We start from the raw sequence: 19,799 nt of genomic DNA, 5'->3' as shown, positions 1-19,799 counted from the left end.
CTTTACGAAAATGAAGTCAAGTTCAAGTCTCCGCTATTTCTCCATTTCTTTATGTTTTATCCTTTTCCTCGTTTTTCTTTAGCTTTTGTGTATTTCATGCACTCCATGTTCTTTCATTTTCCACGTATTGGAAGACAATAAAGCAGTAATGGGGTCCTTTTTTTAAAGGGTTGTTGGAAATTTAAGATATTTAATTTCGGATAGTATACACGAAGATAATCCAAGTTTAATAAGTTTTATAGTTTATATACTTTATATTAACAATAATGATAAGTTATATATATATATATATATATATATATATATATATATATATATATATATATATATATATATATATATATATATATATATAGGTAAAGGTTCAAATGAGAACCAAAAAGGATTAAGAACCTAAGAACCAACTAATTAAGGGAAATTCTTGTCAAAACTGAACACCACCTTCCACCTACTTATTAAATTTAACCAACTTTTTACATAATACTCGTTATATTCAAAATGAGATCTAGACTGGATTTGGTCTCTCTCTCTCTCTCTCTCTCTCTCTCTCTCTCTCTCTCTCTCTCTCTCTCTCTCTCTCTCTCTCTCTCTTCAAGCTTCAATAACTTAACTAATGTCTCCTTTTGATTTCCACCACCCATTACTCCTCAACCGCCGCCACAACCACCGGGGACGACGATGCGACCTCCGACGATCACCACTGTCGATGATCTAGTGACCGTTGCTGTTGATAACGTCAAACCACCATCAGATCTGTAACATCGATGTCAGCTACTGCCATTACAATCGAACCAAAGCCTTCAGTGTTTGCGACGAGCATCTAACCTCCGACGACCTCCATTGTTGTTGCTTCGGTTAACCGTCTTCATAACCATCGACGTCAGCCTTGTATACTTTCAGATCTGTAAGTTATGCTTCATTTCCGACCACCTTCCGACCCCTGACCTCTCCAAACCACCAAAAAACATTGTGTCGCCTCTCTCAACCTTTCAGATCTGGAGCCAAAGACGTTGGAAAAGTCATCAACTGTCATCGATCTTTCAGATCTGAAGCAAAAGCACACCGCTTTCTCGGATATGGTTAGATCTGCTCAGATCTGATGTGTTTGGTGTAATTTCAAGCGTAGATCTTGTTAGATCTGAAGTCAAAGGCACAAGGATTTCTCAGATCTGGTTAGATCTGTTCAGATCTATAATAACCGGAGACTCTAAGAAACATGACAATCTCAGATCTATAAATCACATCAGATCGAAAACAATATGCACACAAGGTGTTTGATGAAATGCTTCAACGAGATCTGTAAGTTTTTAATTTATGAACAAGTGCTCAAAATTTTGTATTAAGCTGTGAATTGTTGTCTGAAGTGTGTATTATACTATGAATTCTGATTTTTTAATGCATTAAGTTGTGAATTTTAGTGTTTGAAAAATTGAATTAAGTTTTGAATTGATATCTGAAATGTTTTATTAAACTGTGAATTCTGAAACTTTTGTTATCTAGATTTGAATTTTATACATGTAAATGAGTTGTGAATGTAGTGTATTAAAGTATGAATTTTGTATATTAAGCTGTGAATTTTATTCATACTTTAATATAAAAAATTCATATTTTAAAACATATAAATGCCTCTAAATATAAGTTTTAAGTTGAGAATATGGATATAAATATATAACTTTGTGTATTAAATTGTGAATTTATTGTACTTAACTGTGAATAAATTTTATTAAACTGTGAATATTTTATCTGAAGTTATAAATATTAGTTTTTAGTTAATAATATACAACTTTCATGTGTATTAAATTATGAATTTGTTATATCAAGTTGTGAATTTTGTGTATTAAACTGTGGATTTTTTTTATTAAACTGTGAATTGACTATATTAAATTGTGAATGTTTATCTGAAGTGTATTAAATTATGAATTTGTTATATTAAATAGTGAATTTTATGTATTAAACTGTAGTTTACTGTATTAAGTTGTGAATTGACTGTATTAAGTTGTGAGTTTTTTATATAATTTTGTGTTAAAATAATAATGATTTGTGAATGAATTTTTCTATTAACTTTATTGTGAATGTATTTTTTTTTTGTATAAGTACGTAAAAATGTATTAGTTTTTAGATAATTATTTTGCATTAAATTCAAATCGAGAGAATTAATATGTTTATTAAACTGTGAATATAGTATTTAAGCTGTAAATACATGACTTTATATATAGATATGATTTTCAATGAATGATGGATGCGACGGTGGCACAAGATGGTTGATGGCAACATATGTTGGTGGTGATAGAGTTTTAGTTTAACTTATCTGAATATGTCAATTACTGTAAAATAGATTGTATTAAGTTGTGAATTTTGTATATTAAACTGTAAATGACTATATTAAGTTGTATTTTAATAAATTGTGTGTTAAAATAAGAATGTATGTATAAATGAAAATATTATACTATAAAAATTACGAATTTCCCTTTTTTCATACCAAAATGACAAATATCATGATTTTTAACATATTTAATAAGTATTCACAATATATGTTACTTATGAAAAGGGGGTTCTTAGGGTTCTTAATCTTTTGTGGTTCTCATTTGAACCACTCCCTATATATATATATATATATATATATATATATATATATATATATATATATATATATATATATATATATATATATATATATATATATATATATATATATTGATCTTTGAATATTTATTTGTATTTATAATGTGAATAGTCTTAGGTGTATTATTATTTATTACCTTAATTGCTGTCTAAATTATAGTCATATGTATTATTATTTATTACCTTAATTGCTTATAATGTGAATAGTCTTAGGTGTATTATTATTTATTACCTTATTATTATTTATTACCTTAACTGCTGCCTAAATTATAGTCTATGTGTATTACTTATGTATTACCTTAATTGTTGCATGAATTATAGTCATGTAAACTTGGGTGTATGAGATTAAAGTTGCAATGTATATTGATTATTGACAAACCACATGCATAAATATACAAACTTTAGATCTAATTCAATTATATAAAATATAAAATTAAATATAAACTAGTATCACAATAAAATATTATGTATCAATAATAATTTTTCATCCAAAACTCAAAATAGTTAAATCGTCCTTTTTAAATCAAGACAAAATTACATAAATGCAGTGTTGCAAAACACGCCTACTCGGCCGAGTACTCGGAATCGGCCCTCCACCGAGGCGAGTTATGTGAACTCGGCAAAAAAACTCGGATTAAGTCAAACTCGGTCAAAATCTCCCTAACTCGGGCCTACTCGGTCAACAAAGCCAAACTCGGCCTACTCGGTCAAACTCGGTCAAATGGTCAAAATTGTCATAAAAAGAGAAAAAAAAAATTAAAGAATTTCAAGATTAATATGTATAATACACTTAATGATTTAATATTTAACACACATGTGATTATTACTGCATATATATATATATATATATATATATATATATATATATATCTTAAATTTTCAGTAATTATTCACGAAGTGAGACAATTATGTATATTTCAGTTTTTATGTATTCACATGTATCTAATTTTGTTATATATTTCAATCAAATTATGATTTTTAACTTATGATTTTGACATATATAATTTCCTAAAAATATTTTTACATGAATTACCGAATCTGAGTACTCCCGAGTACTCGCTACTCGGCAATCGGCCGAGCAAGCACCGAGTAGCGAGTTCTACAACCTTGCATAAATGGTCTATATGGTTTATCAAAGTTCAAAACTCATACCTTGCTATTTTTTTTTACAAACACGATCTATGTGGTTTACAAAACTTGCATGGTTGGTCCTGGTCCATGTAAAAAGACTTATTTACCTTTTTTTATTTTCTTTATCAATTATTTTTGTTTTAATGCAATATAAAAAAATAAAAAATAAAAAAAACATCATACCCTTACAGCATCCCCACCTCTCTCTCTCTCTCTCTCCCTTTTATATCCTCATCCTCTTTGATCGGGCTTGGTCCATACAACGAAGTCAGCGATGGTGGAAGAGAACCAATGTGCATCAACGTTGCTCACAACCTCCATCTCCATTGTTTTCTCTCAATCACATATTTTTTTAGAGTCCATCTCAAGAGCTAGTGACGAATTTCCAATCATAATCGGAGACATCATAGATAGAGTCGAAAATAGTATTGACAATAATAAATTAGTGGTCAGAAGCGGGGAATAAACCAAATCATACCTTAGAGAATATATGAGCTCATAAATATTGGCATTACCCGAACTAAGAAACAACGATCGAGTTATTGGGTTAGTTTGGTAATGCTTGTAAAAACTCCATTTAATTTCCTCAATGAAAGAATTGACCAAATAAGAATGATGCTCGTAGAAGGAGAAGCCAGAAGATAAAAACAAATATCTTGAGCATCATCACTCTTTCTTGAATCATCATCTTCAACAAAGACCACGACATGAACATCATTATCATCTACTTCATCTTTTTCATATCTTGCTTTAATATCCTCATTGAATCCATCATGTGCATAAGAATCTTCAATTGCATCTTATTTTCCTTAAAAAAACAAGAATAGGGGATTTAGTAAATAAAATCCACCTGTGAATATGGTTGTTATCACAAAACGAAGATGATTTTGAGCTCTATTCGATTCAAAAAGAAAAACACCAAGAAAACTACCTTCGCCATTGAACCAAACTAATTTGTTGCCTTCTCCAATATTGGGTGAGCTGTCGTCACCCCCAAATTAGAACTGAAATCATATTACCTCTACGAGATGGGGAAATTCAACTTGGTACTTAAATCTGGAGGAAAATATGGGAAATATGAAATCAGAACTTCGCCGGAGTTGATTTCGTGTTGCGTTCATCTCAACTCATCCATCACCGTTAAGTACCTTTTTTCCTTTTCTAAATTTCAAGATCATTCATAACCATTTCTGATTTGGTCATAGGTATTGAACATAGTTCACTTGATTTTCCATTATTGTATGAAATTAGTTGGTAGGTGTCGATTTCTAGTTTTATGTATGAATTTTCCGGTTCAAATATTAAACTTATGTCATTTTTTGGTAGCCATTGATGCCTGCACCCACCAATTGGAAATGGGTTGTTGATGAATTGGGCACCATTATAGAGGCTAAAGAGTTGGTTATAGATTTGATCACCGAGGTTGTTTAGGAGCGGCCATTTGGGGATGGATTAGAGAAGTCGACGGGGAAAGAAACAAAATATAGGCGTTAGCCGGATAGAGAATGGGAAAGAAAGAAGTAGGGGTGGGGCTTCCTTTTTTTATTTTTTGTAAATAAATTAAGTATAAGAAAAAATATAAAAGAAATTAAGAAACGGTAAAGAAGTCATTTCATGTAGATCGGAGACCATTGGTGCAAGTTTTAGAAACCACAATGACTATTCATGAAAGTTTAGAAACCATAGATACCATTTGTATAAATAAATTTGCAGAGACTGAAATTGTGACTTTTAGTAAACCACATGGACCATTTATGTAATTTTGTCTTAAATCAGTTATATATATATATATATATATATATATATATATATATATGGTTAGGTTATATTATTTTTGCTAAGTATTATGTGTCTGTGTAAAGGATTCTAGTCCAATCATTTGTGGTAAAATAAGAAAGTGAGTTTCTTTTTAAAATAAATAGAAAAGTAATCAAATTAAAGGGATTTCATTAAGTGACCGGTCAAGGAAGGGTAGAATGGTACATTGTGTCGTCATTTGATTAGGAAACGGAGGATAAGTATGGAAGTGATCAACCGATAATCCCAAATATCTCGCATACTCACAAAATCAAAAACCCAATTCCTTCGGAGGTTGAAAAACATTCTGATTTCTTGTAATCAATCTTCAAAATCGGAAGATCCTATGAAGTTTTTTCATATAAATATCGACACTTAACCCTAGTAGACGGAATCGACATTTGGGGGCTTCTGTGAACGGTATTCGAAAAGAATGAGGAGTACACGATCCACTTCGTTCAAGTCAAAGTTCAAGAACACATCAGAAACGGCCTTGAATCTTGAAGATGACGATGATGATTTCGTTGCCGAACCTGAAGGTAACAATTTTTTTGTGTTATATGATGTTTATTCAGTTATGTGTGTATGATTTATGGTTTGGGAGAAGAATGATTCATTTTTTTTGTAGTATAGTAAGAAAAAGTATTCTTCATTACAGTATGATTTGAAAAAAAAATTCCCTTCTGCCAGAATGTTCTATTCATATAAACTTAAAGTTTTTTGTTATTCTCCTAGAATTTTGTTTGTTGATTTATTAGCTAAAATTGTAATGAAAAGTTGTATAAATAAGTAGTTAAGTAGTAAGGTATAAATATTTTATATTCTAATGGAATCAAAGGTTATAGATGATTAATGACCTTAAACTGAAACATTCAGAGTTGTTAGATATTGATAAAGTTGATATGTGTAAAATTCAAGAAGAATAGAATGTTGTATATGAGTATGACTGTCCACATTGATAGTGGATTATATGGCTTGAATTAAAATGTATATGAGTCTGGTAGAATTGAAATTTAAATGTATATGATTCTGATAGAATATTAATTTGTAGACTATTTTTGTAGAATAGAATATTAGTATTTCAATATGCAGTCGGTTATGTTTCAAAATGAAATTTATGAAGTGTTTTTGTAGAATATTTTATATTCTGTTAGAATTGCATATATTCTACTATATTTTTTGCAAAATGTTTTTTTTTTTGTATTCTGTTTGAATGGGAAATTTGTGTGTATGTTGAGTGTGTTATTGAAATTATGTGTTATTCTGTTAGAATATAAGGAATATCTTATATTTTAAAACATTAATATCTAATTTTTTATACAAACCCTTATAATTTGTATGTAATATCATCTGATAGAGTTTAAAGAGTGTGTTTTTTTGTTAATGTTTCCTTTATTCTGTTATAATTGAAACAAGTTGTATAATATGTGTAGTATTTGTTATGTAAATGTTGTTAAGATATTAGTATGAGCTAAAATCTAACATGTACATTGGGCTCTGTTTCAATCCTAAAGCTTATGATGTTTTTGTAGTTTGTTGAAGACAATTCTAGTAAAATGTGAATGTATGTATGAATATAAGTTATTGAAGTTAAGTGGTATTCTGTTAGAATATAAAGAATATCTTATATTTTAAAAAATTAATATCTAATATCTTATACTAAACATTATATTATTTATTGTGTGTTGTAGCAGAACAAGTACATGAAGAAGAACAACATGTGAGACGAGAAAGAAGGTCAAAGAAAAAGCTTGATAAATCAATTGAAGAAAAGAAAAGTCCTAAACCTTTAAATGTATTACTTTTGGAAAGAGAGGTAAGGTCAAAGAGGAAAAATGATAGAGTTCCAATTGTAAAAAAATTAAAGAATAAGGGAATTGATGGATCTGTCAAAGAGGAACAGGAAGATAATGTTAGGAAAACAAATAAGGAATATCCACCTGGTTTAAGATACCTTCCAACCAGAATGAAATGTGATAACATCACTGCAGCTGTTATGGGGATGTCACCATAACAAAAACAAACAGTTTTGAGAATGGGTTTTGGATCAATTCTGCAAGTGAATATTACAAGTTATCCGGGGCAACTAAGCTATTATCTTTTAGATGTGTATGATGCCGATAGTAAAAGACTTGTCCTACAAAACTCTGTTATTGAGATAAAAGAACAGACAGTGCATGATATGATGGGTTTGCCAATTGGTGGAGAAGACATCAACGACTTGCCGTTGTGTGATAATGACAATCAAATTCTGGAAGAATGGAGGGGACAATATAGCTGTGATAAGTTCAATGGTGGGGAGTATTTAAGAAGGATTCAGGCTACAACAAAGGATACTTTGATGTTTAGGCTTAATTTTTTTAACCCTTTTTGTTAACAACTTTATAGAGTCAATGTTGATGGGAACAAATCAAATAAAAGTGGTAAGGAAGTTGGTGTTGGTAGAAGACTTTTCAAAGTTAAATTGGTGTAAGTATATGCTTGATTTTTTGGGATCAAGGAAAAAATTATGGAAAAGGGATGACAAATCAAGCTACTACAGTGGTCCTATTACACTCCTGATTGTAAGTTTGACATAGTGTTATATGAAAATATAGATTTGATATTGATTTATTATTGATGTATTAATTAAGTTATTGTTTTTTGTAGTTGGTGTACGTGTATAACATGAAGTATTCTATCAAGATAGATAAAAGGCTTCCTTTTATTGGGCATATTAATGGTGCTAAATTATTAGAGATTCAACAATTGGAAATCAGTTTGGAAGGGTTCGGGAGGCAATTTCGGGATGAGCATGATGATGTCGATACAAGGGATGAAACAGGAGGTGAAGAACAACAATTGCTCAACTTTAAGAGGGATTTTGGTGATGAGGAGGTAATATTATGTTTCTTTATGGATACTTATTAAATCTGTAATTACTGTAATTAATATTTGCATATATATTATGGTAGAATATAAATTGCAATCTGTGGAATACTTCTATTTTGTCTATACATTTATAATATTCAAGATGGTGAAATATTCTTGTAATGTAATTAATAATTAATAATATGTATTGCAGGCATACGCTGCTGTTATAGAACATAGTTATGGGGTAATTCTAACAGAGAAAAGTACTATGGAGGTTGCGTTGAAGGATGGTTTGGAAAAATTCCCTGATAGTGTGGTGTTGAATGAGTGGATGGAAAAGATGAATGAGCTTTTCAAGGAAGTGCAAGAAGGGGCAAGTAACAAAAAAGTGCATGAGCCTGAGTGTTGTAATGAGTTGAATATGAATGATGTAGGTGATGGCGGTGAAGTAAATAGTTCACCTGTTCGAGGATTGATAGTTACTGAAGTTAATGTAGAAAAAGAAGTAAATTATAGTACACATGTTGATACCAATTTTTTAACAATGACTCAGTTTCATCGTCTTCCAGGGGTGAATGAGGAAATGGTTAAGTTGTTGGATGAAACCGAGTTACAGGTGTATAGAAGGAAACAACTAATGTCTGGAATCAGTGGGGAAAAGGTGGTTGGAAGAAATATAGGAGAAGCTGTTGATAAGGCTGCAGAAGATGATGATAATGACAAAAGGGAAAAACGTATCCCTAAAAAGGCAAAAATATTTCATTCGCCCTATATTGAAAGAATTTTTAAGGTTGGGGATAAACTGACTAAGGATGAAACAGGGATATGCAATTCAGTTTTTGCATCTAATAGAGATGAAGGGTTCGTATATATATGACTCATATATTATATTTTTAGAATATAAATGTGAATGTATTTAGATTGATTTTATATATAATTTTTGTCACGGGGATGAGATTTGGGACATTGGAACAGGTCATCTGCTGCACCAGGGTTTTGCATATCAATTCAATCAAGGGATGTTTTTGCATTCTAGAGTAATTGATTGTTGGGCTGCGTTTTTGAATAAAATGGAGAACTACAAGGATGAATCATCGCTTTCAAGATTTTTCTTCGATACAACTATTGTGGTATTAATTTATTTTTTAAATTAATTGTAAATTCAAATTTATTTTTGTAGAAGTTAATATTGTTGTTGATGTGGGTTTTTACAGACATAAGAGATATTGAATGAATTAAAGTCGGAAGATCTGAAATGTAGGCTTTTTGCTACTCTATTGCGAATCTTCATTAATAAATTTGATGTCAAGCCAAGTTTCAGAGATGTTGCCCTTGTAAGTTTATGTAGTAAATGTAATATTTATCGCATCACTTAATATTAAAGTAACTTCTTTTTTTAATGTGTACAAGGTTTTCTTCCCAATAGTTGATGATGGAAAGTATTATTTACTCATCTTTGATCTGAGATCAAGTTTATACTACATAGTAGATCATGTAAAGAGAACAGGAACTTCGGAAAGAAAGTATGGTATGATACCAAACCTGGTGGTAAGATAATCACTAAAATTCTGATCACCAGGTTTTCATTCTAAAGTATGTCATAAAACTATGTCTGATGTATATGTTGTATTTAATGACAGAAAAAACTGTTTTGCAACTACTTGACATCACAACATCATCCGATGGCAAAATCCTTAACTTTTAAGGCGGGACGGGTGATGAACATATATTGGCAAGTAGAAAAAGCTGGAACAGAATGTGGAATCTACCTCATGAGGCATATGGAAAGTTACATGGGGGAAAATGAAGGGCGTTGGGAGTGTGGTCTTACAGGTAAAATGCATGGTGATATGAATGCTATAATTTAGTTACGGATGAAATACATGGCAAGATTGTTGGCAGCTGAGTTCAATAAGTTTAAGACTATGGTAGTTAAAGATTTTGAAGCGTTTCGGAAGCTGGATATTTTGGAACAAGATATGCTTCTTCATCAGTCAGCTGAAAATAGGAAGAAAAAAAGAAAAACAAGGGGTCGTAGGTAAGAACTTGAAGTGGTAGTTTGGTGTTTTTAAGATAAATATTGATATGGCATTAGTTGAACCTTTTTTTTTGTGGTTGTTAAAATACTATTATGCATTATGTTAGATGTTTGAAAAGGTACTTTGTCTTGTAATGGATTATTAATTTTGATATAAAGGTTGTGTTGATGCGTTGTTTAATTTCTGGGATGACGATGTTGTGGTTTGTGAAAAGCAATTCTGGTTGAATGGGAATTAGTTTAATAAGCAGTTTTTTCATGGGCTGCTTATGAATAAAATTTAGAATTAAATTATGAAGATTTTTTAAATGTAATGCAAGGTTGTTGTTGATAATGTATGTGTTGATGTATTTTTTGTTATAAGATATGCTTCTTCATCAGTCAGCTGAAAATAGGAAGAAAAAAAAAGAAAAACAATGGGTCGTAGGTAAGAACTTGAAGTGGTAGTTTGGTGTTTTTAAGATAAATATTGATATGGCATTAGCTGAACCTTTTTTTTGTGGTTGTTAAAATACTATTATGCATTATGTTAGATGTTTGAAAATGTACTTTGTCTTGTAATGGATTATTAATTTTGATATAAAGGTTGTGTTGATGCGTTGTTTAATTTCTGGGATGACGATGTTGTGGTTTGTGAAAAGCAATTCTGGTTGAATGGGAATTAGTTTAATAAGCAGTTTTTTTCATGGGCTGCTTATGAATAAAATTTAGAATTAAATTATGAAGATTTTTTAAATATAATGCAAGGTTGTTGTTGATAATGTATGTGTTGATGTATTTTTTGTTATAATGTTGTAAATATAATGCAAGGTTGTTAATAATGTTGTGTGACTGTACTGTTTTATAATAGTTTTTTGATGCTGATATAATATAGTAAATGTTACGATTCTGGTAGAATATGTTATAGTTTTTTTTAGGTATAACGTACCCTTATTTAAATTAAGTATATGTGAGTACATGTCTAATGCATAAAAAATCAAAATATAAAATTCTTTTGGAATGGTTATGTTTTAGAAATATGAAGTCAAGTGCATCGACTTCTTATGTTGTGTGTCTGGGCTGTATTTGCAATTTGTTTATGCTGATAGATTAGTTTATATTGTTATTATTCTATCAGAATATGTTATACTTGTATGCGAGTTGGATGTAGAATGTAAAATTAGGTTTTAAAATAAAATTATTTTGGAATGAATATCTTTACGTAGTATATAGTATTTTTGAAAGAAAATATGATATAATGAATACTTGTATATAAATTGTACACATTGTTTGTATACTACCATAAGCGGTAAAGCATTTTTGTTGAAATAAAAATAAATCTTAAAATGTTTGATAAAAGTTGTGTAACTTGCTGTAAGTAAGGAAAATAAAGAGTTTATACAAATGATGGAATGAATATTAGTAATAAGAAAATATAAATATTGTTAGATTAATTTACAATGTCATCGTCACTAGCAATGAAGGTGAATGCTTTATTAAATGACAAAAAAGATAACATTGAATGTGAATCGACAAAATTAAAATGAAAGGTCCTTCTACTAAAACCAATAAAAAAAATAATCAAGGAAATTATTTCTCGGCGTTCTTTAAAGGACAATTTCTTTTGTCATGATGAACCATCTGTTGACATGTAGCACACTTCCTCTTAGCTTTCGAGTTTTCTTTCTCAATCATCTCTTTTGTAGATTTTAATCTTTTCCCACGACTACCGGATCCTTTGTTACGAATATCTGTAGGATTTTGAATGTCGCTAACATCAGATACTACATCAGGACATACTATGCCTAGAAGCTTCTTGAACTGTTCTGCTCTGTTCGGTAAATCATTAGTTGGACAATCGTCTACGAATTTTTTTTTCAACTTATTCTGCTCGTCTAGGTATAACTTTAACTTAGCTGCATCATGGCTTACAAAAGACACACAACGGTCAACGGTTGAAAAAATATCAATGGCAGTCATGTCGGAATTAGAATCGTCAAAAGAACTATTGAAGCATCTTTTCAGTAATTCTGTTGGAATAACATCCCTACGCCAACGTTTCAAAATGTACTTTTCAGGAATTTGTTCAATGCCATAAAACTTAAACACATAATATGTGTCTGCATAAAATCCCTACATGTTCAAAATGCATACAAGTACATCCGAATGAACCATCTTTGGTTGAGTGTGTGACCTGTAATATATAAGATGATTAGTGAGTATGTTAAAGTTGTAAGTTTTTAGTGTTTAAATTCGAATGAAAGAATGACAATTAAAGTGAAAACAAATATACCGTGTATTCAGTATCCCTTATAAGACAATCGTAATTGTATTCCTCATCTTTGTCATCCACATCGACATCATTTGTTTGCCTAGTGGTTATGTTGTTTTTTTTCTCCAAAACAATAATTGTGTCAACACCGTTGGAAGATATCACATTTTTTTGGAAACAATTATCTTCAGCTCTTGATATCTCTTTCTGAACCTGATATAAAATCTTGCGCGTGTATACATTTGAAGCATGAGGTTCATTCGGACTACGGGTAATGAATTTAGGAAAAGTGGTGGCAGTATTAAAATCATTTAGAATTTGGTTATGTCTTTGTCGTTCCATGACTGATTCAAATGTCATCATAAACATGATAAGATAAGAACCGGTTAAGGTGGTGGTTTGAAATGACCAATTCTGACTTTCAGACAGTGATGTAGTTCGCATAAGACCAGACATTGGAATGTGCTTGAAAAATGCAGGGATCCAAGATGTTCGCAAACCATACATAGTATTCAGCCAACTGTTATCTGTAATTTTAAACTCATCCAACATCATACGCCATACATTCTCGAATTCATGTGGTTCCAGCTTAGAATTCCAAATTATAGAGTGAAAACGCTTTCAAAATTTTTGATTGGTGGCTGCATCTTCAATTGATAAAATCTGTATAAAATTAAATTTCATGAGGATGAGTATAGTTTAATAGTTAAAGTAAATTTCGAAGTTCCCTGTTATAATATGAGAAAATAATTGTAGAATCATAACATAAAGTAAGAATAATATTCGTTTCTTATTAACAAAGCAATTGATTCTGTTAGAATCATAACATAAAGTAAAGAAGATGGAGTTTCTTATTAACAAAGCAATTGATTCTGTTAGAATCATAACATAAAGTAAAGAAGATGGAGTTTCTTATTAACAAAGTAATTGATTATGTTAGAATATGAGAAAATAATTGAAAAATCATAACATAAAGTAAGAATAATATTCATTTGATGCATACCTTATTTGGCAACTTCTTTGTTATATGCCACATACATAACCTATGATGTGCAAACGGGAAAACCTTATCTATAGCTTTTTTCAAAGCTGGATCTTGGTCAGATATAACCAATTGAGGTTGTTTTCTAAAAGCTTTCAAAAAAGCCCTAAGCAACCATTCATAAGAAACTCCATCTTCTTTACTTAAAAGTCCAGCACCAAATGTTACACACTTTTTGTGGTTATCGATGCCAGTGAATGGTACAAAAACCATATCATACCTATTTTGAAAATAAAATATTAGCTTACATAAATGAAAACAATGAAATTGTTATTGTAAAGGTATTAAAGGTTAGAAATACTTATTCATGCTGAATGTGGCATCGAGTGATAGAACGTCTCCGAAAGAGTTGTAGTTATACTTTGCTGTTTCGTCAGCCCAGAATAAAGCATTCAATCTTTTGTTCAACACTTTATACTCAAAAGTAAATGATGGGACATTTTTCGTCCTGTCATTCATCTTGTCAACAAGGAATTTCGCGTCCCTCCCACCTATGTAACAATTAAGATTTCTCCTAGCATTCTTGAAATCAGAAACCAATCCACCTCGAACAGAAGGACCGACCTGAAGAGCACTATACAGTCTATGTGCTTTTACAGGACCAATATTTTGTTTTGACAAATTATGAATAAAAATTTCCTGGGAATAGTCAAGTTTTCTCTTTGAACGAGATAAGTAGATATTGCTCTTGCTAAACAACTCGTGATTATGTTGCTCGACAAAATCACTCACGACATATGTAAGAGTACCGAGAATTATTTCTAAAACAACTTTCGCTTTACAATTCCTCCTAAATAAATCTTTCCTTCTTTGAGTCTTTTTATGCTGAATGTCCAGAGTATCTACTTTACTAGTATTTGGATTACCTTCCCGATTGCATACAAGATGTCTATTTGTAATAATCCCATTTTTCGTTTTTTGTACTCTTCCAAGCCTGACATCAAAACCAGATTCTAATGCATAGTTTCTATACATTGTTACTGCTTCACCATATGAATTAAATTTTGATGTAAGTTTTGGTTTGATATTGTCTGAAACAATCGGGGTCCAATACAAAGTGCCACCAGGAGAAACGTAATCATGTGTAACATGTGGTTGTCCTGTTTAAACATAGATATTCAAAAATTATTCTGAAAGAATTATATAAATATTATACTAAAATAAATTTATTTTTCCTGTAAAAATTTCAATATCCTGAACTCATTTTAGTACCTTCACTGAAATCAATATTAACCTCTGTATCTTCATCAACGAAGTGATTTTCGTCTTCTGCATGATTTGCGTCCTCTGTATGTCATCGATGAAAATATTAACATTTAACATTAAACTTGTTTGTTAAAACATAGAATCTGAAATACAATGAAAAATTGAACAATATATTAAAAAACTCACCTAAATTAGGATTACTGCTTTCTCCTATTTGAAATCCGCCATCATATAGTGTATCATTATCAGGAAAATCGAAATCTTCAATTCCATTGTCATCATCACTAGCCAAATAATGTTCCTCATAAATATGATTATTGACATCTGGTTCTTGATCGCCCATAACTAAGAAATTTCGATAGTGTTTGTATATGCTTTGGAAGTTGAAAAAATAAAATATTATAAACTGTCACACAAAATACATAGGGATGAAAACGGATTCTATGCAAATTAAAATGCTTGATATTAGGGATCACTGTAAAAATAAAAGATTCGGATTTGATTGTTTTTTATAACATGATAAGGATAATAATATTCATCAAATAATATATTCACATTCCAAATGTAAAAAATACCAAGAGCACATTAAAGTAATTACTTTACACTATTATTATGTATTTTTTTAATTAATTACTTTATAATATTATTATGTATTTTTTTTATAAGAAAGTTACACAATATTTTATTAACGACATAATTCTATTAGAATGATATATCAATATGGATTACAAAACTCTGCATATTATCAGAATGACATAATTCTATCAGAATACTATACCAATATGACTTATAAAACTTATCAATTTGTGTTACCTCGAATCAATGCACACATTGAATATCATTCTGAAAGAATTATATAGCAATATGGCTAAGAAAAATGTTTAGTATGTGTTATCTCCAAATCAATCTACTAGAATATTATAGTAATATGGTGCTGAACACAATTAACCCTTAAACTGTTTAAGTTCAATTATTTGTATTGCTCATTGTTCACAATATTTATTTTTTGACATTATGTGATTTAAACTGTTTAACTTCAATTATTTGTATTGCTCGTGGAGGGGACAATATAGTTGTGATAATTTCAATATGGATTATAAAACTCTGCATATTATCATAATGACATAATTCTATCAGAATACTCTACCAATATGACTTATAAAACTTATCAATTTGTGTTACCTCGAATCAATGCACACATTGAATATCATTCTGAAAGAATTATATAGCAATATGGCTAACAAAAATGTTTACTATGTGTTATCTCCAAATCAATCTAATAGAATATTATAGTAATATGGTGATGAACATAATTAACTCTTAAACTGTTTAAGTTCAATTATTTCTATTGCTCATTGTTCACAATATTTATTTTTTGACATTATGTGATTTAAACTGTTTAACTTCAATTATTTGTATTGCTCATGGAGGGGACAATATAGTTGTGATAATTTCAATATGGATTATAAAACTCTGCATATTATCAGAATGACATAATTCTATCAAAATACTCTACCAATATGACTTATAAAACTTATCAATTTGTATTACCTCGATTCAATGCACACATTGAATATCATTCTGAAAGAATTACGTAGCAATATGTCTAACAAAAAAGCATATTATGTGTTATCTCCAAATCAATCTACTAGAATATTATAGTAATATGGTGCTGAACACAATTAACTCTTAAACTGTTTAAGTTCAATTATTTGTATTGCTCACTGTTTACCATATTTATTTTTTGACATTATGTGATTTGAATATATGAAACATCATACATATTTTATGAAATATAATGAACATTATTTTTTGACATTATGTTGGATTTAGAAATGTAGTGTTTTCATCTGATATTATGTTGGAATGATATACTGTATTATTATCCTACGAAACATAAATATACCAGAAACAACATACATCTTATTAGTTGTAAACATAATAATTAAAGGAAAACACCTAGAATTCATCAAACAATAATTTTATTACACTGAACTGAAACTTGATAATACCATATAATTCATCAAAAACATACTTTTATTTTACTGAAATCAAAGTAAATAATATATAAAAACAACTAATTTGATGAATTTCTTGTAGTTCTAATCTTTCTTCAATCCAAAAGGACAGTTCCTGCTATCATGACCAATTCCAAAGCATTTTTTACATCTTCTTTTTTTCTTCACAACTTCATTCACCGGGTTCTTGGGATCATTGACGTTACCCAAATCCTTCCCGGGATTTTGATCTTCATTTTCCTGGAAGATTATCAGATTTGATACATATGTATATGTAAAAACAGAAAAAGGGTGTGTGGGGGACGTTTCAAAAATATCTTCATTATCATAGAGAGATGTTGTTAGTAATGTATGAATACCTGGTTCCGATTTCCAGTATGAACATCCATCGATTGTATAAAACAAATTGACCAGCAACTAATGGAATCGACAATTGTATTCTGTAAATGGAATCGACAAATGTGTTCTGTGAGAGGGGACGTTTGCATCTAGTATATAAATAAAATTATATTAATGATAACTAAATCAATCATAAATCATTGCCTAATATAAAGGGATAAGAATCAGATTAAATAAAGAATTAAAATGAAAGATTACATAATTACCCTCAAATAATAAATAAAATAATTAATAATTTGCTAAATTCTAATTGGTGCATTTAGGCACACAATACTTGTTAAAAACATTTGAACCTAACTCTCTCTCTCTCTCTCTCTCTATATATATATATATATATATATATATATATATATATATATATATATATATATATATATATATATATATACACACACACACACACGTGCAACACTAAAATTTCAATTTAATTCCAATATGACACCCAATTAGCAATTTTAACTTTATTGTTTTCACTTTGTATATGTCCCTTATCCTTATTTATTTATTTATTTTGTAAAATACATCGATACACTTTTAGGATTTGCTCACATTTAGTCATTTTGACTTGCAACACTACGTTTTGTTGAAGTGACATCGTACGTGGCATAATGAATAATGAGATGGCATCATATAATCAATAATGAGATGGCATCATATGTGGTTTATTCTATAGAAAAAATAACTTAAAAGGATAATATTTTTTATTGTTGCAAAGTACACTCTAATGTCATCCAACTTTCTATAATTAACTTCATTCTAGCATCAAGGAGAATAGTATTGAAATCTCTAGCACTTCATTTTCCACTGCATCATAGTTCATACCCTCCTTAAAAAAAGCCCTTGACCAACATTCGGGGTCCCTCTCTATGAGATAATTATATGCCCTTCTATTTATAATCTTGATATCATTCATAGCATCTTCAAATTTTGGTGTAGTAGACCTCATAGTCTTCCAAGATGGTTTGAAAAAGTGTTTAACTTAAAACCTTTTTGTGGAAGTTAGAAAGGATGTGCCTAGCATACCATATATGTTCCACTTCTAGTAACCTTTCATTTACAACTTCAATTAAACCATGTTTAGAAATGTTAGTATTTGCATGATTAAAATAATGATTGTTTTTTGTATATACATGATTAAAAAATGAATACAAATAAAATTATTACGTTGTTTCCATCTGAGAGGATTGTATACCACTACCATTTCTCCATGCAATGTGCCAATGTCATACATAACTCATAAGATTGGAACCACTTCCATGTACTTTTATTCTGAATGAAGGATTTGGTGTGTGTAAATGGTGAGAGTAATTGTGCCATAATTAAAACGGTCAACCCTAAATGGGGTTTTAAGGGATGATTAAGCCACATAATACAGAAAAATTCTAAAATAACCCGTATTTTCCAAAATGAATGGTAAAACTTGGTGTTGTAGGTCGAAATAACTAAACGTGTATAAAATCAACAAGTTTACTGGTATATTTTGTAAAAAGGATACACGAGGGACAAAAATATGTACAAAACAAAATCAATGTTACTATAACATCCCAAAAATTATGAGGTAAAAATTTTATTTTTAATTCAACCCATACATCAATTATTATTTCTTTTTCCAAACATTCAAAATATATCATAATAAAACAGTTATCAGAGTAAAATTCCAAAATCATCAAATTGTGGAAACATGGGTGATGCACTGCGATCAAGTTGGACCCTTCCCTTTCGAATCGAAAGTACCTGAAACCATAACCATAAAACCGTAAGCACAAAGCTTAGTGAGTTCCCCAAAGTACCACATACCATACATAAGAAAGTGAATGTTATGGGCCAAATCATAGTCTTACAATCATTTCCTGTCATGGGCCAAATCATGGTCTTTCCTTGCAATGCCGAGGGCCAAATCTCGGTCTTACATAAAAATGTCAGGGGCCAGATCATGGTCTTTCATAACAATTGCCATGGGCCAGATCATGGTCTTTCATACAATTGTCAGGGGCCAGATCCTGGTCTTTCATGTAAGTATCACAGAGACAACTAGCATTCTACATAACAAAGTAATGGGTAAGCATTGGGGCCTTCGACCCATGGATCCAGTGAGGAGACTCACCTCAATCCGTTTATAACCAAATAACTGTTCGGGTCGCTGAACTTTGGCCCATAGCATTCACTTTCTTATGTATGGTATGTGGTACTTTGGTGAACTCACTAAGCGTTGGCTTACAATTTTAGTTTTGTTTCAGGTACTTCAGAGGACCGTGGTAAGGCGAAGGCGTGACCGTACACATCCTTGGTTTTATGATTGATTGGATATTGGGAGACTCTGTTTTGAAAACAATGATTATGTAAAGACTTCCTTTCAGTAAATGAGTTGTTTTAAAAGTTTAAAATTTTTGTGATTTTTGAGATGTTACATCCAAGGCATAAACCATAATCGAACTTTCTAAA

At 30.3% G+C, this 19,799-nt stretch overlaps 1 protein-coding gene across 1 annotated transcript; it reads right to left on the bottom strand.

The window, feature by feature from the left end:
• Positions 1-12,010: 12,010 nt before the first annotated feature.
• On the bottom strand, positions 12,011-15,283 carry LOC145130337 (protein FAR1-RELATED SEQUENCE 5-like). Its single transcript, XM_079065155.1, has 6 exons — positions 15,127-15,283; positions 14,947-15,021; positions 14,036-14,834; positions 13,696-13,954; positions 12,714-13,280; positions 12,011-12,553 (listed from the first exon to the last, which is right to left on the bottom strand). The coding sequence occupies exons 1-6, from the start codon at positions 15,281-15,283 to the stop codon at positions 12,011-12,013; spliced, it is 2,400 nt and encodes a 799-aa protein (XP_078921281.1).
• Positions 15,284-19,799: the final 4,516 nt, after the last annotated feature.

Source organism: Lactuca virosa, chromosome 8, assembly GCF_052849685.1.
Source record: "Lactuca virosa cultivar CGN04683 chromosome 8, Lactuca_virosa_CGN04683_v6, whole genome shotgun sequence".
Classification (NCBI taxonomy): domain Eukaryota; kingdom Viridiplantae; phylum Streptophyta; class Magnoliopsida; order Asterales; family Asteraceae; genus Lactuca; species Lactuca virosa.
This window is presented reverse-complemented; position numbering and strand designations above follow the sequence as displayed.

Bases quoted from the DNA above. Each gene is read 5' to 3' on its own strand.
- LOC145130337 (XM_079065155.1), bottom strand. From the start codon at position 15,283: ATGGGCGATCAAGAACCAGATGTCAATAATCATATTTATGAGGAACAT. The intron at 13,281-13,695 runs GTATGCATCAAA...TGGAATTCTAAG, and splicing joins CAAAGAAGTTGCCAAATAAG to CTGGAACCACATGAATTCGA. The intron at 12,554-12,713 runs GTATATTTGTTT...TTGAACATGTAG, and splicing joins TAAGGGATACTGAATACACG to GGATTTTATGCAGACACATA.